The following is a 21159-nucleotide window of genomic DNA, read 5'->3' as shown; positions in this document are numbered from 1 at the left end:
CTCGGAGCACGGTTCCCAGTCCGGGGCTGCTTGGCTGTCGTGGACCTGTGGGCAGCGAGGAGAGGTGGAGAGTTCAGAGCTAGTGGTGGGGTTTTCTAGAGGGCTGTTCATTGACCATTAAAGTTTTGCTGGGCTGAGAAAGGCATGATGTCAAAATGTCATGGATGTTTTAAAGGGAAAAAATCATAATAATGACACCCTAGGACAGAAAAGGCCCAGCAAGGCCATGAGCAGGACAGGCGAAAGAGCAGCTCCTGAGCCTCAGCACCAGCCCCACTAGCCCCGAGCAGGAGAGTCGGGTCGTTAGGCAAGTGACGATCGCGCGCGCTGATTGGTCGGTGGGCGGGGCGTGGTGGAGGCGGGGCCGCACCGAGTATTCGGAGGGAAGGAGCCGGGGGAGGCCGAGCGGGGAGCGCCTGGGCGGCGGCGGCGGACGCTGATTGGTGGTGGTGGCGGTAGGCGGGGCGGGGTGGGGTAGTCGAGAGCTGGTACTCGCCGGAAAGTAGGAGGAAGAGTGAGCGCCTGGGAGGCGGGCGGCGGGCGCCGGTTGGCGGGCGGGGCGGTGGGCGTGGCGAGGCGGCGGGCGCTGGTTGGCGGGCGGGGCCGTGGGCGGGGCCGTGGGCGGGGCGGCGTCCGGAGCTGGTACTCGCGGGCCGGAGGCGGAGGCGAGGCGGGAGTGAGTGCCTGGGGCTCGGCCGCGGTGGCCGGCGCGGCCTGCCCTTTGTGCCCGCAGCCCGCGCCCGCGCCCAGGGCCGCCGCGCCGGGCTGCCCGGCTGCGCGCGCCCGCCCGCGCACCCAGCCCGCGCTTGGGATGCTCCGGGGATGCGCGCCCGCCGGCCCTGCGGCTTCTCGCGGCTGGGCGCCGGGCGATGGACCTGAGCATGAAGAAGTTCACGGTGCGCAGGTTCTTCTCGGTGTACCTGCGCAAGAAGTCGCGCTCCAAGAGCTCCAGCCTGAGTCGGCTCGAGGTAAGGGCCGTCGCCCGGGTGCGCGCGGGTCGCCGGGTTCCCCGCCGCGCCCTGGAGTGGGCGTGTGGAGGATGCTGCCCGGCGTGCGGCCACCCGGAAGCCCTTCGCCTGGTCCCATGGATGTCACCCTGGACCGTGCTCCGGAGTTAAAGTTATTGGAACGCCGGTGTAGCTTTCCTCAAAACGAATAAGAACGACCCCAAACGTTATTGTTGGGACTTCATAACCATTGTACCCATCATGAGCCCTCTTGCAGGGACAAGCTGTACCTCAGTGAATTTCTGCCCCGTGCCTCTGCGTAGGATTTGAGGATCACTGCTACAGGGCTGCTCTGGGGGAGGAGGGGAGGGTCCGGGCAGCTGGGCTGCCGCAAGTTGTGGGGGCGCTCAGAGGGAACACCTGGAAAGTCCGGGGAGGACAGCCTTCTCCGCCCTGCCCTGGGCCGGCTGCTTTGTTGATCTGGTTTGTTAGCCCTGCCCAGAGGCAGGCAAGTGCACCCTCCTAACATAGATGCTTGGAGTATTCCAATCAGTGTGGAACTGAGAAAAAGCGGGGAAAGGCAGCGGTACCATCCACTCCAGCCAGTGCAAGAGGGTGCTCAGTTGTGAAGTGCCTGATGCAATAACCCTGCAGCTTCGGCTTTCCTACCCATTCGTCCTGAAAACGTAGAGGACTGAAATATGCCCTCTTGCCTGTCCCATCTTGGCATCTTTGTGTTCCAAAAATCGTCTATGGATGGTTCTTTTATGGTGGTTTTTATACCAAATTGTGTTCTCTTCATCTCATTGTCCAAATCGTATTGTTGAACCCACTGATGAAAGAATGGTGAAGTATGTTTAAGAGAGGTGTTGTGATGGGGGCTGACAGTGACAGTACCAATTGGAGATTTTATTTGGGGTTACCCACCCCCTTTGCCTCAGGGCTGGCCCAGGTGGGATTTGGGAGGTATTTTAGTTTCATTTGGAACAGTGTCACACATTTCATCTTGGGTTTCTTTGTCCCTGCTGCCGTGACATAAGACACAGGCAAGAATTCTGCAGCAATTAAGAGATCTTTAAGAAAATCTCGGGAATTGTCATGAAACCAGCAGGGAATTGTTGGAAAAAGTTTCTGTTGCAGTATCTCTAGATCACAATTGGAAGTGCTAGACGGAATCTGAGGGTGAAATGTTGAACTTGGACAAATAAAACTAGTAACTAATCTAGTAATGGAGAAAGAGTTGCTTTAAATCTAACCTTGAGACAAATTAAGCAAAAGTTCGTTTTTCTGGGACTTGGGCACTCTACAAATCTAGTTGACAAGAAGAGAAACTCAGAGCAGTATTTCCCTGTACACCAAGTATGTTATTATTTCCTATTTCATCCTAATTCCAACTTCATCATGCTGCTTCTTGTCTCCTTCCACTTACTGGCCCTGACAGGGGAGACAGCTGTGCGAGCAAACTCCAGGTGTCATGCAGGGGACTCCCACAACCCTTGGAGGCTCAGCAAACCTGTGTGTGGTGTCCCTGAGTGTTAGGGTTCACTGGGAGAACTGTTTGTGAAAGGGCCTCCGAAGGTACAGTGGGAGGCAAGTTTGGGGTTGGAAAGAGGTTTCTTTCATGTGAAAATAAAATTTCTGGAAAACATACATAAATGGTCAGGTATGCGTCAGGTGGAAGAGACTGTCAAGGAATGCGTTTCTATCAGCACATCACCAGAGCACTCCTCCACACCAGGTTTTGTGCTGGATTCTCAAGAGAAGGACTAATGAAGATGGTTGATACTGATTCAGTGTTGTTTTTCACAAATGCATTCACCAGTTTGGTCACTGGACACAGGTATCATTTTCTGCTGTCCTTGTTCTATGGCTAAATGGAGAAGACCCTGAGAAGTTGAGAGTTGCGTTAGGAACTTGCTAAAACATTCATTCTGCAAATGTTTATTGAGAACCTGCTCTGGGTCATGGCTGTTTCTGGGGACTGCAGATCCAACAATACCTGACATAGAAGTCCTGGCCTCAGGGCATTTCTACCTAGTGTAGAATCTCCTAAGTGTCTGCATGTCTCGCCAGTAGGTTCCATACCCACCCCTCCCCCACACCTTCTCATGCTTTTCCAGAGAAACTGCCCATCTGTTTGTGTATTGGCATCTGGTTATAGGCCAAGAAGCACTTATTGAAAAATGTCAAACTTAGTAGGGGAAGTGTCAATAGTTTGAAGTTGAGAAATAGGACATAAAGACAATACTTATTTCCTCTGTTGGGATGAATGAAAAGAATAACTCATTATAATTTTTAAAAAACCCTTTAAATTGTTTCAGTAGAACTGTATTTTTAAGTATACATAGAGATTTTGAAATTTTTTAAAATTTGTTTTTGCAATTCAGAGCCTAGTGATATAAACAGTAAATTAACAGTAGTTACTGGAAGTTGGGAGCCACATCATCTTTGTTAAAAAGCTTTCAGGAGGGAGCCAGTGCTGATGATTTCACACTATCTTTAAAAAATTTTTTTTTTTATTTCATGCATACTTATTTTTTTATTGGTTGTTCACAACATTACAAAGCTCTTGACATATCATATTTCATACATTAGATTGATGTGAGTTATGAACTCCCAATTTTTACCCCAAATGCAGATTGCAGAATCACATCGGTTACACATCCACAATTTTACATAATGCCCTAATAGTAATTGTTGTATTCTGCTACCTTTCCTATCCCCTACTATCCCCCCTCCCCTCCCCTCCCAACTTCTCTCTCTACCCCATCTACTGTAATTCATTTCTCTCTTTGTTTATTTTCCCATTCCCCTCACAACCTCTTATATGTAATTTTGTTTAGCAATGAGGGTCTCCCTTCATTTCCATGCAATTTCCCTTTTCTCTCCCTTTCCCTCCCATCTCAAGTCTCTGTTTAATGTTAATCTTTTCTTCTTACTCTTCCTCCCTGCTCTGTTCATAGTTGCTCTCATTATATCAAAGAAGACATTTGGTATTTGTTTTTTAGGGTTTGGCTAGCTTCACTAAGCATAATCTGCTCTAGTGCCATCCATTTCCCTGCAAATTCTATGATTTTGTCATTTTTTATTGCTGCATAGTACTCCATTGTGTATAGATGCCACATTTTTTTTATCCATTCATCTATTGAAGGGCATCTGGGTTGGTTCCACAGTCTAGCTATTGTGAATTGTGCTGCTGTGAACATCGATGTGGCAGTGTCCCTGTAGCATGCTCTTTTAAGGTCTTCAGGGAATAGTCCGAGAAGGGCAATAGCAGGGTCAAATGGTGGTTCCATTCCCAGCTTTCCCAGGAATCTCCAAACTGCTTTCCAAATTGGCCGCACCAATTTGCAGTCCCACCAGCAATGTACAAGTGTACCCTTTTCTCCACATCCTCGCCAGCACTTGTTGTTGTTTGACTTCATAGTGGCTGCCAATCTTACTGGAGTGAGATGGTATCTTAGGGTGGTTTTGATTTGCATTTCTCTGACTGCCAGAGATGGAGAGCATCTTTTCATGTACTTGTTGATTGATTGTATATCCTCCTCTGAGAAGTGTCTGTTCAGGTCCTTGGCCCATTTGTTGATTGGGTTATTTGTTATCTTATTGTCTAATTTTTTGAGTTCTTTGTATACTCTGGATATTAGGGCTCTATCTGAAGTGTGAGGCGTAAAAATTTGTTCCCAGGATGTAGGCTCCCTATTTACCTCTCTTATTGTTTCTTTTGCTGAGAAAAAACTTTTAAGTTTAATTAAGTCCCATTTGTTGATTCTAGTTGTTAACTCTTGTGCTATGGGTGTCCTATTAAGAAATTTGGAGCCCGACCCCACAATCTGTAGATCGGAGCCAACTTTATCTTCTATCAGACGCAGAGTTTCTGATCTGATATCAAGCTCCTTGATCCATTTTGAGTTAACTTTTGTGCATGGCGAGAGAAAGGGATTCAGTTTCATTTTGTTGCATATGGATTTCCAGTTTTCCCAACACCATTTGTTGAAGATGCTATCCTTCCTCCATTGCATTCTTTTAAAATTAATTTTACTTCTAGAACACAACATTTGTTAAACCCCATGATGTGTAAGTCAGGTTACTTAGTCATATTTGGAAACTGTTTATGGATTACAGCTTAAAATGAAATTCACTTAAACGTTTTGTCACGCATCAGCATTGAACCCAGTGGGATGGCCAGACAATTCATAGTTCTAGATATTTCTAAAGGAAGTTGGGTACCTGGCATGGACTTCCGTGGGCATGTCCTATGAGAATATCGGCTCTCAGTGCCAGTGAGACTCCTAGAAGCTCTGATCCCAGGGCATTGGTGGCATTGCCTAAGAATAACAGCACTCAGCTGTACCCATGGCCTAACTCAGAGTCCATTGTGTAGACGAGGAGCTGAGGCCCAGAGAGGCAGAATGAGTCGCCTCTGCCCCTGACATGTTTTAAAGGGTGCTCTTCAGGTAGGAGCTGGTGCTGTTGTTGCATTTAGCCACTAGGGCTGTATAGTTACTGGAGTTTGCTGTGTGCTAATGAGGTGTGGAGGGGCTATCCTTAAAAAGGAAGTTACTGTCCTTTAAAATTGAAGCTACTCCATGGGCTATTTTGGAATGTGTCTATAACTAAAGTTTTTCCGGAAAATCTTTTCTGCAAGTTAGAAAGTTCTAGGTGAATTTGATCAGATGTACTAATTAAATCCTCACTCTCCCTTTTGCCAACTGGGCAGTTAGCAAAGTAAATCTCTTTGTCCACTGTGCAGTAGAATTGGTAATAGTTCCTACCTCATTGGGGATTATTGAGTGACCATATGTAAAGGCTTAACTCAGAATCTGGATGATAAAATCGCTCAGTCAACAGTTGTTAGCTAATGACATTGAAAAAAATCTTTCCTGTGCTTATTGATGTTTTTTATCTTGTTCAATGTGTGCTGATTCTGTGTGAACCCAAGCTTGTGATGGTATCATCTCATTAGTGACCACCCTGCTGGGTGAGTGATGGTTCTGCACCTTCCTTCAGGCTCAGGGGAAGGTCAGTTCTCCCAGAATGCTCTGCAAGCTGTTCATGGGACAGGATCAGCCTGGTTTGCTCAGATGGAGTCACATCCTGTCCCCAGGTGGCATAACTACTCCTCTTTTCTTATCATACAGGTCTGTCTCATGAGTCAGCTGCAGTGTCTCAGGGGTGCATTACTGATGCACATCACTCATCCTGACCTAGGGTGGCTTATCGAGGAAGAAAATGCTCTAAGCCCTGTGTCCCAGCTCGGAGAGCTTTGGGACCCCTGGGTGGGAGTGAATCCCCTGACCTCAACTTCCTCAAACGCCAGGGAAGCCTCAGAAAGTGGGGTGTGCAAACTTCATAACCTAGTTTATATTCCCTTAAGAGAATTAAAATGGCACTCTTTACTAAAGGTAAGGTATCAACTAGTTTGCTAAAAGAACGATACACACGGCCAGTGTATTTAGGGAAGAGTTATTTAGTTTGGGGTTGCCAAGACCAGAGGGCTTTCTCTTTTTTATCTGTTTTTTTATTTGTAGATGGACACACAGTATCTTTATTTATTATTATGTGATGCTGAGGATCGAACCCAGTTCCTCACACATGCAAGGCAAGTGCTTTACCACTGAGCTACAGCCCCAGCCCGTGAGGGCTGACTTTGATGACCCGTTACCTGGACTATTTTACTAGTTCTTGACATTGCTACCAGAGGACAGTTGGTGGTGAATGAGGAGCACAGAGTGCAGGCCCCTACCTGGGATATTGTAGTGGCCAGCTGATGAGGTGAAAACAACTTTCTCTCATTTCCTTGTTTGCTCAATCATTCATACACTTAAAAATTTTTGTAGCTTATCCCATGTGCACTGTGCTAACCAACTGGGATAAAAAATATGATCTGTACTTTTAGTGAACTTAACACTTAGCAACGGAGGGCCACGACTCAGTAGGAAAGTGCTCTTGGTAAGTGCTGTGAGCTTTGCAGCCTCATTGGGTTGAGATGGTGTCATTGGGTCAGTTGCCAGTTACTTCTGTTTCCAGTGGTCAGGGTCACCAAAAGTCTTCATGTTCACATGAAGGTGTCCTCACTGCCTATCCCCTTTTTAGGGAAGGTGTGATATTCTCATGATGTGAATGGCAAGGGACTCGAGGCACATGTGGGAGCAGTGCTGGCTCCAGCCAGGGCGGAAAGCGCTCCTGGAGAGTTTGCCAGCTCAGCTTGGTCGGTAGACCTTCCTCCCAGACCTGGGTGGTTTCCAGGAAGACCGTTTCTAATTAAGTCATTTTCAGGTACTCTCAAAAATGCACCCAAAGAAATTCTGTTAATTCTGGCTCTATTGGATTTTCTGACAACCAAGGGAAAAAAGAAGGAAGAGAAAAAAAAATCAGAGAAGACCACAAATAATTGTCCTTATTAGTGAAAATTTGCTCTTTCCCCCCCTCATTTATCCTTTATTCTATTTTAAAGACACTGGAATTAATTTCTTATTTGTGGTTACTGTGTCTGTGATATACTTTATAATTTTATTATATACTTTAAGAAACTTCTCAAAGTAGTATTGCTTATTCAGAAAGATGTGAGAAAATATCTGAAATGATTAAAATTCTGCCCTTTTTCTTTCTTGGCCTCCTTTACCCATCCTTTCCATAGGGCCCCCTGTGCTGGCTTTTGGCAGAGCTTGGGAAGGATGACCTGGTCTGCTTTTCCTGTGCTCAGAAGTAGAAGGGTGACATGCAAGAACTAAATAAAAGTGGAACATCTGCCCACCTATCCGACCTCACAGTTGCCCAAAGGGGTCGCTGTTTCTTGAGTGCAGGGTGCATACTTTCTCAGATGGAGAGATTGGTGCGTGGGTAGGAGAGGAGCGAACTCTGCAGCTGCCTCTGGGACCTCTGGCTGCAGGGAGGCAGGTGGGCAGAGAAGCTGAAGGCAGGAGCACACGTCAAGCAGTGTGCACCATTCTGAGCTGCTGTGGAGAGGGCTCTTTGCTGTGAGGTACCGAGGATGAGGGGTTCTTTAGTGCGATGTGAAGTTGGCAGCCAGGAGTTAAGGCAGAGATGCTCTTCCACCTCTGTTCCAAGACTCCTCTTCAAAAGGCAGAGCTGGTCTAAGATTAGAGGTGTCCTCCACCTCTAGTGGCTTCCTTCCTGGGTGCGTGGGGTCATGTTTCCTTGTGTTTTTCCCTAGGATTCTGTGCTTGCTGATGTGTTTTCACTTGTAAAAGCTATTGAGTTGAATTCAAAGACATAGATGTTATCAACAGACAGCCTGGCAGCTACAGTGAGATTTAATCAGACACATGGGCCAGACACACATACATGGTGTATAAATACTGTCAATCATGTAAGAAGCCATTTCTGCAGCGCTTAGCTGAAGTGATAGGTGGGATGGCAGTGTAGCCATGATTACGCACGAAAGCCACACTCCAGTGTACGGCCAATCAGCATGTCACCTGACATCTAAGACGTGTTACCAAGCAGGCAAGAAGCATGGTTTCGGACCAGCCAGGACGTGTCCTGTGCTCGTGAGGGCGTTTGTGTAATTTCTCCAGGTCCATTAAAGGAAGTCCTAAGAGCCTCACTGATCAGAGACGCTGCGGGATTCCAGCAGCCACCAGTCTGTCCGTGAGTTTTGGTCTGCAGCAACTCAGTGGGCTGCTCTTTCAACACTGGAGGAAGGGCCCTGCACCCATGAGGCCAGGTCCTGTCCCTCCTCCCTGTCCTACACTGAGTCCCACCCTGCCATGGTATGCCCAGGCTCCTGGCTTCCTCCTCCCTCGCTACCTCACACCTCCCTCAGCTCCTTGCCATCTGCAGATCATGGCATCCTTTTGAGCACCTGCCGCCCCCTGCTCCCTATAGTAATGGTGGTCCCTGAGCTCCCAGACATTTGGAAAGCAAGTACACCTCTCAGGGGTGAGCTGCGCCAAGCACCTGGGTGACACCAACATAGCTGGCTGGTCCTCTGTAGAAGGTTCTGCGACACTGAAGTTTCTCCTCTCTTGCTAGCCTCCTTTCCCTCACCATTTTGGGTGCATATCTTTTTCATATTAGTACTGACACCACAGAGCCAGCTTTCCTAGAAAGTTCTGCTAAGGTTACTTAGAATGAAGTCAGGTTTGATTATTCTGCTGTCTTTTTTGAGTATAATCCTTGGAAACAGCAGCTCTTGTAAATCAGAAGTGAGTTCACGCTGATTCTGGTGCTGGCCCTGTGTGCTCTGGGCTAGCGTGGAATGACCAAGCTGGAGGGACGGAAGCCGGAACACTGGTGGGACTGATGCAGCCTGGAGAGCAGGATCGGCTGTGCTGGTGGCTATGTTTCTCCTCTTTGAAATCAGTAGGATTCAGAAAGGGAGTGGAGGGTGGTGTGCTTCCTCTGGTGGACAAGGCAGGGGCCCTAGTGGGGCTGGTATCATACTGCTGACCCACGCCCGGGTCCACACTCTGCATTCTGTGCCAATAGTAGCCCAAGTGCAAGTCTGGGACCTGCTGTGGAGAGTGGTCCAGCAGCCTTTAGGTTCTTGGCTACAAGATGTCCCAGCCACACCTCCTGCCTGTGGCCCCTGGGCCTGCAGATCTTCCTTGTTAGACCTGGCAGCAGAGTTTACAAGAGAAAGGGAGGGGGCCTTTCCTTTGAAGGCCTTATTTGGTAATGGTTCTGGTAGAGAGAGCAGCTCACAGCCCAGTGGAAGTGCATTCTTTCAGGAGCCAAGGCCGGTTGACCACTACCTTGCATGTGTGTTTTTACATCCCTGGTATCTGCACACAATGCCCTAAGCATGAAAAGCAAGAATGCTTCCTGTCTGATGGTGTATAAGGCACAGGTGGAGAGGCTGCTCAGAGGCCTTGTGAGAGAAGACGGGATGGGTGTGGGCAGTGCCACCTTCGGAGGGGCTCTGCGGGCCGCTCTAGCTATCAGACTCCTGTCACCTGGCTGCCAGCTCCTGAGAGCACCTGCAGCCAGGAGCTCCCTGTGAAAGGGAGAAACTGAGCTGCATGGGTGACTATGTCCCCACAGCCCACATGCTTGCCAAGGTGCATAAGGGACTTGCTTGTAACTTGCTAAAGGGACTCTGGTTGGCTGGTTGACTTTGAAGATGACATAAAAGAAAGAAAATGGACAAAACAGAGGAGAGCATTGATTTTTGGGCCACCTTGTTCTTCTTGATTCTTGGTTTGTCATCACCTCAGAGGACAGGACAGATGGGCTGCTGGAGTTGATATAGCAGTTAGAGCCAGCTGCCTTCCTCCCGGAGAGCCCCAGAAGTGGTACAAAAAGATTATGGACCTTAGCATAAAAGAGAACATGTGAGCTTTGACATGTGACTCCATCGAGTCCTTGTGGATTCCAGCCCCACAGGGAAGTGAACAAGTTGGAACTGGTTGAATGTGTTGGAGCTTGTGTGCAAGAGCTGCCTGACGTGTCCAGGGTGCCCTCCCATCGGTGGTGGACATGCCTAGACCTGTCTTCAAGTGTTCATCAGCATAACGTGCTTTGTCCTTTGACACTCTGGGGTGCGGAAGTTCATGACAGTAGAACCCCAGGAATTGAAGTAGGCCAGTCAAGGTGATTTGTTAAAGTGACCCGCCATGGCTGCTCTGTGTGTGCATGAGGGGGAGAGGAGGTGTAATCTGAGACCCTCCCTTGTCTGATAGAGCTCACACCTATGTCCACCTATGGTGGACATCTGCCTGATCGCCCTGGGAATTATGGAGTACTGCCTGTGTCCTGACAGGACCAGCCAGGGGGAGGCCACACAGGGCTTCTCCCCACCAGTGACACTAACCTGCCAGCCTCATCCTCCTGCTGCCCTTCGTCTGCCCCACCATACCACCCAGTAACCCCCAGGGTTGCCTGTCACTCATGCCATGAAGTGCCCTGAAGTCAGGGAAGTACATTCATCCTCACATCTCAGGCACCTGGTGGCACCCAGCCCGTACAAAGTGGTCCATGCACCTGCCGGGAGCTGTCCCGAGCTGCACTGTCAATGTCTGAAGACACGTTGCTGGTGAGCAGTGGTCTGACCCGGAGGGCCTGGCAGGGGAGGGGTGGTTAGTAGGGCAGGCTTGGCCAGGGGGTCTAACCACCTCCCCATTCTGTCTCGTACCCCTGTGGCAGCTGGCCAGGCTCTCTGTGTCCAGACCCCACGCTTTGAGTCCTCGCTCCACCAGTTGCTGAGGCTCAGTTCCCTCCTCTGCCAACAGATGTAAGGCCTGCCTTATGGAGTTGGGGCAGCCGTAAAGCCGATGGGCTGGCAGGCACCCAGCAAGGGCCAGTGTGGCAGGCTAGGTTGCTGTGATCAAACTCTGTCGCTGTCTCCTGGCCCCGTGTGAGGGACAGAAGCCTGGCACGGCATCCAGTCTTATTTGGCTCAGCCATTTAAAAGAGTGCTCATTGAAACTGCACTACATTGGTGAGAATGACCCCTGAGGAACCTGGGTGTGTGCATGTGTGTGCACAGCGGTGTCTCCTAGAGGCAGTGGAGCCTGTTTGTCCATCAGAGAGTGGACAAGAATCTGGTGCTGTGGACCAGAGGCCAGCTGAAGGGCAACCACGTCTCCATAACCAGCATTGCACCTGTGTGTGGCTGTGTGTCTCCCCCTCTGGAACCCACAGCTTCCCTGTGGGCACCGTGGTGGGTCTCAGAGACTGTTCAGGAAAGCAGACAGCAAGCAAGGGAGACGGGAGGCATTTGCTGTGCAGGTCTGGAGCCTTCACATCCAGTGCCTATTACTGTCACTTGCCTGGCTGAGCAGGAGACCTGGTGTACATGACTCACGCTGTAGGCAGGAAAGGCATGCTTGGTACAGTGCCAGGCGGTCAGCTGTTCGCACCAACAGGCTCTGGATGCTTCTCCTGACCTCCATCCAGTGCTTCTCTGAACTCAAAAGAGGTGGTGTGGTGGTGTATCTGACATCTTCAGAACCTTCTAGTACTTTCCTTCTCCTCCCTTTGCCAAATCCACTTTCTCCTGGTTTCCTTTTCACTTGGCAGCCCCTGGCCACATGTTGTGCTCATTACTCAGCAGTGGCCTGGAAGGCAAGTGGTGAGGGGAAGAGTTTTCACCATATTTGTGGAAGGGTCACGAGGTTCAACCCCAGGGGCAGATGTATGCTTGTCACCTGGTCGGATTAATCTGCTAAGATGGTCGTTAATTTGTGAGAACTGACGTTCTGACACAAGGTGCCAATGAACAATGCCCGTGTTTCCTGCTGGAGTTTCCATGTCAGGAAATGAGGTAGGCTAGTGGGGCTGGGCTGCAGGGCTTCCTGTGATTGTAGGGCTGCCCATTGGCCCCACATCCAGCACCTGTCCTCCTGGAGCTTCCAGAGTCCCAGCCAGTGTCCACGGGATGGACCCACAGGTGCCTTGGTTTGGTCGACGATATCCCTGGTGGGTGGGAAGGCTGGCTAGCGACCCCCTCACCCCTGGGACCTGTGGATATGACTCCGAGGGGCTGTGCAGAAGTGATCAAGTCCAGGATCTTGAGATGGGGAGGTGATCCTGGCCCTCAGTGTCATCACTGGTGTCCTTGCAGGAGGAGGCTGCGGACGGGGGCCTCTGGGTGGGGAGGTTGTCGGAAGCAGAGCCTGTAGTGATGGAGGAGGGGCACTCGCCAGGAGCACAGGTGGCTACAGAGCTGGAGACAGCAAGGACACGGATTCTCCCCGAGCTTGCAGAAGCCAGCCCGTGGCCCCTGTGGAGTGCATGGGAGACACCTGCCCTGTGGCATGTGAGAGGGTAAATGTGTGCTGCAGTTTGGGGTGATTTGTCACAGCAGCAATGGGGAACACGTGCAGGCCATTGGTCTGGCTTTCAGGCAGAGCTTGGTTCATGGAAGGGGCAGCTGTCCCGATGGAGGTGGGGGCAGGGCCTCAGAAATGGTCTCAGTGTGGGTAGACGTGGCCCAGAGAAGGGCAGAGCCCAGACACCAAAGGTGAGCACCACACACACAGTCTGTCCAGGAAGCTGCTGGGCAGCATAGCTGTGTCCTAGGGGTCCTCCTGGGCATGGGACTCCAGGTGATCAAACCATGCAGACCTGTTGTGGGACATCCAACACCCACAGGTGCTGAGACCTCACCTGTAGTTTGTCCATTCTGTGAAGATCTGCTGAGAACAGGCCAGAGAAACAGCTTCTGTCTGGTGCCCTTCATGTCCTAGTGGGGAGGAGAAAATAAAATCAAGTTTACATGGAAAAATGTCACCATCTCAAATAGCAAAAAGTACGAGGGAGAAAAGTCCCACAATCTGGGAAGTTTGCACAGTGGGACAGAGATCAAGTTGGACCAGTGGTCCAGGAGACCCTCTGCAGAGTTCAGCAGGGCTGAGTGGGATGGAGGGCAGCCTAGGGAGACCAGGGCATTGTGGGAGCGAAGCAGCAGGTGCCAGGTCCTGAGCCCCAGAAAGGCAGTGTGTCCCAGTGTGTCGCCCTTGTACTGCCGGAATTAGCCCTTAGGAACGTGGTGATTTCCATTTCCAGGTTACTGTTCCTCCACTGAGGGGTACTCCATAGTACAAATCCAGCATAAATCTGCCATGGTCCCAGATAGTCTCCCAGGCATTCAGAGAGAAACCCTGAAGACAGACAGGATCCCAGAAAAGGGAAATTCATGACCTAGGAGGATCTGCCCATTCAACTCTCCTGACTTCCAATTTCAGCAGTCAGGACACCAAGAATTGCTTTTATTAAACACACTTTACCAACATGGCTTGCAAGCCAGTGCCACCCAGGGGGTCAGGGTACACAGATGTGACCAGTTAGATGAGCACACTGAAGTCTTAATGACGCTCAGAGCACTGCCCAGCTCCTGTGTGCCTGCCTCTGGATGGCATGGGCAGCAGTGCGGCTGGCCACACGTCAGCAGATTTATCAAATGTGATGCCAGAAGCGTTGCTGGAGGACTGCAGGTACCACTCTGCAGGAGGCCAGGTAGAGCAGTATGTCCAAGCTGGGCTGCTTCCTCATCACTGGTCACACTCCAGACAGTGTTGTCCACCAAAGACCTGAAAGAGAGGGAGGGGCCCTGGGAACGCATGCAAACGGACGGCTTCCTTCCTCTGCCCCACGCTCTCTCAGGTCTGGGCAGCTGTGTTCAAGCTCGCGTGTTTTAAGCAGTAAGTAAGGAGTGGGAGCAGGAGAGGGAGCAGAGATGGGAGGTCTAAGACAAGGAAGGAGAAGGCGGGGGCAGGTCAAAGAAAGAGGCAAAGCAGAAGGAGGGGACCCACGGGCAAGCACCTGGGGAGGAATACCTGAAGGGGAAGCAGACGAGCCTCCCTTCATCAAGTGGCCCTAGCCTGACCCAGTGTGCTTTGCTCCTTGAGCCTGGGTGGCAGAGTGACAGGTGGAGTGTCGCCTGTGGCCTCTGTGAAGTAGGTTTCCTCCAGAAACCAGGACAGAGGGACGGAGGTGTCATTGCTGCCTCCCTTCCCAGGGCGGGTGAGGCGACAGGAGGAGCCCTCGTGCGAGTCTGCTGTGAATGCCTCCTGTCCGGGGCCTCAGGAGCCACAGGGTGAGAGGACTTGCCCAGCTGACCCCACCGTGGGTTACTCCTTTCTCCTCAGCAAGAGTGGCAGGTTCAGAACTTCCCCAGTGCACCAGTGGCAGGGAGGGTGAGTGTCCGCAGGCCGCCGAGGTGCCAGGAACGTCTCCCTCCTACCATACTGCCCACGCCACGCCCACCGCACCTGGAGGAGGAAGTGCAGAGGCCGAGCCTCCCGGGAGTCCCTGCAGGCCCCCAGGGTTCCCCTGACACCTTCCCTCCTGCCGGCTGGTCCTCACGCTGAGACTGGTGGGCAGAGGCCTTGCTCCCAGGTGTTAAAAGACGAATGAAAAACAGAAGGAAGAACGCACAGGCCTTGGAAAGGGGTGCTGGAGAAAGCAGGGTGCCCCGTTAATTCAGGGTTTCTTGTGTGGAGTCAGGGGTAAGGCAGGTGGAGAAGTCCGAGGCCCCTCGATTTAGATGTTTTGTGTTTAGCCTGGGAGATGCCCATCCCAGGGCCTGCCCCTCAGGTCACCTGGGCGTGCCCTGATCTGCATGCCCACTGGTGAGGTCAGATGATGACCGTAAAGCCTTCTGGAAGTGTCAGCAGACTTGCACCCACAGAGCAGTAGGGGTGTTTGTGGGGAGCAGGACTACCATTTCCAGAGCTCTGCCCACGTTTCCCTTGTGGATTCGGGAGCCACAGCCTGCGAGGTTTTGTTTTACTCTTCCACATTCCTCCAAACAAAAGTGTTCCCTAGACTCCGCCCTCGCACAGTCCCAGGTCAGGCACTTGGAAAGACGTGGCTGTCCGTCATTGCTGCTCATGCATGTTCTGTGTTTCCAGATGTTCAGTTGTCACCAAAACATGTGGGTGGAGCCACCCCCAGAATGCTCCCTCCCCCGCCCCCGGGGAAATGGGAGACAGGATCGTAGTCGACACAGCAGCGTCTCCAGCCAGCAGGTGTTTGGTGGACTGGCTAGTTCTGAAGGGGAAGGGGACTGACTGTTTGAAAATTAAGTAACACGGGCTTTCTTTTTCAACAAAGATGGGTGTGAAGTTCTCTTTGACAGATTAAGACGGCGTTCGCGTGTGCTTGGGTGTGTGTGCATGTTGCGTGCACTGTGCGTGCACTTTCCTCATCGCCTGATAGTTGAGCTGAGCATGTGGCCTCAGATAGGCCGCTGGGCCTTGGACCCTATGTCAGGGGCTGTGCACTGAGCAAGCCTGAGGACAGACTTGGTTCTGCAGCCACCTACAACCTTGATGCAGCCTCGGGACAGCACCAACGTGCAGAGGAGGCAGAGCCAAGAATCGCAGCACATGGGTGGGAGCCTGGTCATCCCAGCTGCAAGTCAGTGTTACTTTGGGACATTTTAGTTCCTGAGCCAAGCACTTGCTTTTATTGTTCAAGCTGGTTTGATCTGGGTTTTCCCTGTGCAGACAAAGTCATCCTGACATACACTTTATCTCTCAACACTTCACAAGAATGCAAGAAAGTCAGTGCTGGGTGCCATTTATAGAGGAGGAAACGGAACTCCGAAGGTCAAATAGCCTGACCCTGTCACACTGCTAGCAAATGGGGGACTTGGAACCAAATTCTGCTCTATTTGCCTCCAAAGTTCGCATCTTTACCCACTAGGAAGTGCATGTTCACAGTAGTTAAGCACATGTTCAGCGTGGCGACATACGGATATCCAGGTGCCTCCTTGTTGCCTTGTTCTGAAGGGGCAGCCCTAAGGGTACTTTCTGAGTAGGGAAAGAGGTGCTGGATGGTGCCGTGCTGCCTCTGCACCCTTCAGCCCGTGCCTGGTGGGTAGCAGCTGCTCAGTGAATGTGTGTTTGAGGAAGGAGTGTGTCCCAGGGGACCTTCGACAGCCAGTGGCAGCCCTCTTGCTGCCTGGCCCCTCAAGTCTGAGTTCTGAGTTCCAGACCCCAGAAATCTGGCCATTGTGCTAAACCTCAGTGCTTCTGGCGACCATGTTGGCACTCCCCCACCTTCCCCTTTTTTGCTGTGTTTTGTGTAACAAGGACAGAGGCCCCAGCAAGGAGAAGGACAGGTCGTGTTGGGAGGCTGGGGTGTCAGGAGTAAACAGATTCTCTGTGTCATTCCGGTCTGTCACCACAGGAACAGGCAAGGAAGGGAGTTGAATCTGGTAATACGTTTGTGCCGATGGTTCATTAGAATAAAGGGGAAGACATGGTATGACCAACAGTTGGGATGTGTAAAAGGAATTCTGTGCCATAGCTACATGTGAGAAATCCAGGCATGACTTTATAGATTGTGTGCTTGGAAAACACAGTAACTCTCAAATTCATGTTTCAAACTACAGTAGAAATGCTTTTCAGATTAACCAGTCTAACTGAGATGGTAACTAGGAAAATTAAGATTAAATAAATTTCTTTCATTCATTGGAAAAAAACAAATGTGTTATTTGTTTGCACTCTTTTATTCTTTCCGTGGACTTAGTGGGTCTTAGGATACTTTTGTGTTTTTTCTGTCTACTTTCTATCTTGTTATGATCTCTCAGCCTAAAATCCAGATTATGCAGATAATAATTTAAGTAAGAACCCGTAAAAGGAAGGTAGAGGGGCTGGGGATGTGGCTCAAGTGATAGCGGGCTCGCCTGGCATGCGCAGGGCGCTGGGTTTGATCCTCAGCACCACATAAAAATAAAATAAAGATGTTGTGTCCACTGAAAACTAAAAAGTAAATATTAAAAAATTCTCTTTCTCTCTCTTAAAAAAAAAAAAGGAAAGTAGAAATGAGTGTTGATTTTAGAAATAGTATTTCACGGTTAACTCTCCAATTCTCAATAGCCCTGTATAGTAAATATGCATATATTCATCACTGGACTAATCTCAGGTGTGCATTGTAACATGGCTTTCTTTTCTGTTAATTCCCATGTGCTTTGGGGGTTTGATGTCTGCCAGGACAACCTGTTAACAGCATGGTCATATTCTGATAATAATGAGGATGACTTTGTTGTTTTAAATAGGAGCATGGCTTACAAGATAAAGACTGGGGATGAATATGGATACAGAAGTATTTTCTGACTCAGAGGTGTCCACGGCCTCTGAGAACACATTTTCTGCTAAATGCATATTCAAGTGTTCAGCAGCAGGAAATGTGCAACCCATTTGCATAGAATTTATCTGTTTTGCCATCTTGAGTTCTTCCGATCGCATCCTCGCTTGTAGTTCATGGGCAACTGACTCCGTCAAAACTCAGACAGTTCCCACTCATCCCTGCCTTCTCCCTGCTCCCACTTCTGTGTGGTGGGACTGTCTTCCAGTTCACTGGAAGAAGTGAGGAGCCATTTGCAGTTACCTCCCGTGACATCACCAGGCTGCTGGCGGGGGGAAAGGGATTTGTGGCTTTCTGTGTGCACATTTATTGAGTGGCATGCCACATGTCGTGATCGCTGCCTGCGTGCTTGGGTAGCCATTACAGAGCATGGCTTCCACTTCTGCTTACCAACAAGCCATCTGGTGATGAAAGCTGTCTTGCTGAAATAACTAGCAGGAGCTATGACGAGGAGCTGGGGTTAAAGGAAAGATCCAAACAAGGAAAAACAAACAAACCAAGGAACGATTAGAAAAATACACAGAACAAGAATGAGTGGTTAAAGCTGATAAATTCTCTGTTTTGAAATAAGTATGGAACGGTAGTTTCTGATTACTTGAACGTTCCAGTTTGTAAATCCCCCATTGATGAGAGGTACTCAGCACTATAACTTTTTTAAACAGGCTTTTGATGGTTCACAATATACTTTATGATGTTCCCTACTCCTGGGTCATTGGCATGAGTGTGGGACATCACAATACACCACCACTGTGATAGCGTCACATCATAACCCAGTGATGAGTGTCATGGGAAGTACCTGCCCAGTGTCCAGTGTCCAGAGGCCCTCCCCCAGGTCACCCTGAGTGTCGATCTAAGTCAGAACCTTGCCATTCGGCTCGTGTAGGAAACCCCGTCCCAGACACCTGTGCAGAACTGGTCTGGAGCAGACTTGAGGAAGGGCCCTGGGTTGAGTGGAGTCCCTGCTTGGTTTCACCAACCCTGAACTCAGCCCCAGAAAACCCCCATTTGAAAACCAGGAAACTCTCTTTTGCCAACATTTGGGGGCTTCTAATTCAGTCTCCTATGTGGGTCTCTTTGTCTTCTCTTCCTGCGTGTCCTGCAGTGGGAGACCAGTCCCCTGCACTCTCCTCCACCTGCCTGTGCTCATGTGGCCCAGAGATGGGGTCGCCTGGGGCCAGCTTGTTAGATATTCCAGGAGCTGCCCTTCAGAGTGAATCCCCAACCTTAAATTGTTTAGGTATTCATGTTTTTCCTTCATAGAAGTTCTATTTTTAAAAAAATATTCTTAGCTTCCTGGATGTTTGGATTTGGGAATAAACATGACTTTGTGCCTAACGATACATCAACTGTAGAAGGGACAGAATCAGCACAGGAGGAGAGCTGCCCACCCACCAACAGCCAGAGAACATCTCTGTGAGCAGTCGCTGGAGGCTCGGGGGATCCTGTGAGCCCATGAGAAGGCCGTGAGACCTTGACCCATGTCTGAAAAGCCACTCACCTAGAGGAGTGCCCAAGGACGTGCATTTCAATAATCTTGAATAGTGGTCAAAATAGTGGTCAAAATGCTGTCTCCGTGAGATCCTGGAGTCACTCTGATTTTGCCTCCCTCTGAGAAGTACCCCGACTCTGTTCACTGGCTGTTCTGAGATAGGCATTTTTTTCTTGCATGTGCTGATGTGCAGTCTGTTAGATGTGAGAATTTTTTATCAACCACTTCTCATTTTCGTGCATCAAATTAAATTTATGTGACTATAGAGGTACTTGTTCCTGCCATACAAATAAAGTTGTCCAACTTCTAAGCCGGGAGTAGTTGTTTTACGTAACAGCTAAGTGTTGTTTACCTCTGTGACTCCTGAAACCCATCTGGTTGTTTGGGTCCTGAATTCTCTTGCGTTGTCAGCCGACAAACATCCTGAGCAGACTGACTGTTGTCCCTAGCCCGCACCCCCCAAGACTTGTGCAGGTCCTCGTCTTTCCTGAGTGTCCTCTCAGCACTGCAGCTAGTCGCCCGAGCAGAAAGCGCCCCACGCCCTTAGATGGCCCGCCTGAAGGCACCGGGAGGGCCCTTCTTAGTAGCCACCTGGATTTGTCAGGGTCGTGAATGCCATGACACAGCTTTTTGAGGTCTGGTTCACACCGTTTGTCCCATGAAGAGGGGACACACCAGGCTTTCCAGTATCTCCTGATTGTCCCCATAGTCCAGGACTTCTTCATCCCCTCCGAACCAAACCCTGTACCTGCCTCTGATGTTCCCCATTCATCCCTGTGCAGCCCTGCAGCTGCCCTACACCCACCACCCAGGTCTGTCCCCAGAGAGTTGCCATTGTGGATGCTTCATGTCACAGCATCATGACAGGGCAGCATTGTGACTGGTGGCTGTCACCCACAGCGCGTGTCCAAGGTTCTTGAGGGCAGGCACTTCTTTGTTGCACGGACGTGCCACTGTGTGGACGGACACTGCCCTGGCCTGTAGGGCATTGGTGGACGCTGGCTTTCTGCTGTGAGGCTGTGGTCCGTGCTGCTGTGCCTGCTCTCGTGTGCACACATTTTCATTTTGTCTGGGCAGATACCTAGGAGTGGCCTTGCTGTCCTGAGCAGCTCTGTTCAAGCTTTTATGGAACCCTGTCCGTTTCCAGAGTGACCACAGCTCTTCACGGCCCCACCTGCAATGACCCACAGCTCCAGATTTCTATCTGTGGTGGTGGTTCTTCACATTTTTGAGGGCCTCCCTCTTGATGGTTGTGGAAAATGTTTCCTTCTGGTTTTGATTTACATTCCGCTAGTGACAGTGTTGAGCACCTTTTCATGTTTTTCTTGGCCATTTGTATGACTTCCTTAGAGAAATGTCCATTCAGATCTTTTATCCCTGAAGACTGGATGATTGATTTTCCTATTGTTGAGTTTTCAGAGTGGGTTGTGTGTTCCAGGTTCAAGCCCATGATCAGGTGGGTGTGGGTATCTTTTTACTTTCTTCCTGGTATCTTTGCAGCTCAAATGCCATGGCTGTCATGTTAACTGTTTCATGACACTGTCACTTGCAGTCACTTTGAAGGCCTAAGCCCAGCTTGGGTACCCAGATTTCCAGGAGGGAGGAGTATTCAGATATATTTGTGCAGAATTAAATCCACAGTGCCACTTGCTTCTTCCTCTTGTGATATGTCAGGAAGGTGAGGGGTCTCTTTGGCTTGAACCCCAGCAGTAGAGGTAGGTGTGTTGCAAAGGAAACCTTTTGTGTCTCTAGCTAGTGCTCAGTTCTATAGGTCTCAAAAGAAATAGGGTGCCGATGGATGAAGCCTGGGCTATTTAAATAGTCACGTGTGTGTATCATTTTATTTTCTCAAGGGCAAGTATTGCAGTTGGTACTGCAGTCTTAGGTGGCAGCCCTGATAAAATGTTGAGCATGGTAACCCTTGCTTCCGCCCATAGTGGCTTTAGGCCTGGCCTTGCCTTCTTGGAGACGCTCCCAAGATGCAGGGTGCTGACCCACAGTGGGGAATGGAGAAGGAGAAGCCAAACCAGAGCGCTGATGGCAGGTGCAGGAGTGCCCTCAGCCAGTTCACCCCACCCACAGAGGGAAAGGTCCACACTGGTTCATGTCTTAGGAGGAAAACTCCTGTGTTTCTCGAGCTCATGAGGTCATTTCTGATCT

The 21159-nt window shown here is 50.1% G+C and overlaps 1 protein-coding gene across 4 annotated transcripts in view; it reads left to right on the top strand.

Moving 5' to 3' along the window:
- The window catches only part of RPS6KA2 (ribosomal protein S6 kinase A2), a gene marked incomplete at its 5' end in the record, with an annotated part of 317911 nt that overhangs the window by 173142 nt on the left and 123610 nt on the right, over positions 1-21159 (top strand). The window contains one exon of one of the 4 annotated variants that reach the window (XM_081296227.1): positions 659-968. The exons of 2 other annotated variants lie outside the window; for them this stretch is intronic. In XM_081296227.1, the coding sequence (XP_081152353.1) occupies positions 870-968 (99 nt within the window). Of the gene's footprint in view, positions 1-658; positions 969-21159 lie in introns of those variants that run through there. One more of the 4 variants, XM_081296230.1, reaches the window with a different exon arrangement.

Source organism: Spermophilus citellus, assembly GCF_964194105.1.
Source record: "Spermophilus citellus genome assembly, chromosome: 5".
In the NCBI taxonomy this organism is placed as follows: domain Eukaryota; kingdom Metazoa; phylum Chordata; class Mammalia; order Rodentia; family Sciuridae; genus Spermophilus; species Spermophilus citellus.
The sequence above is the reverse complement of the archived record's forward strand: the minus strand, read 5'-3'. Positions and strand labels throughout refer to the sequence as shown.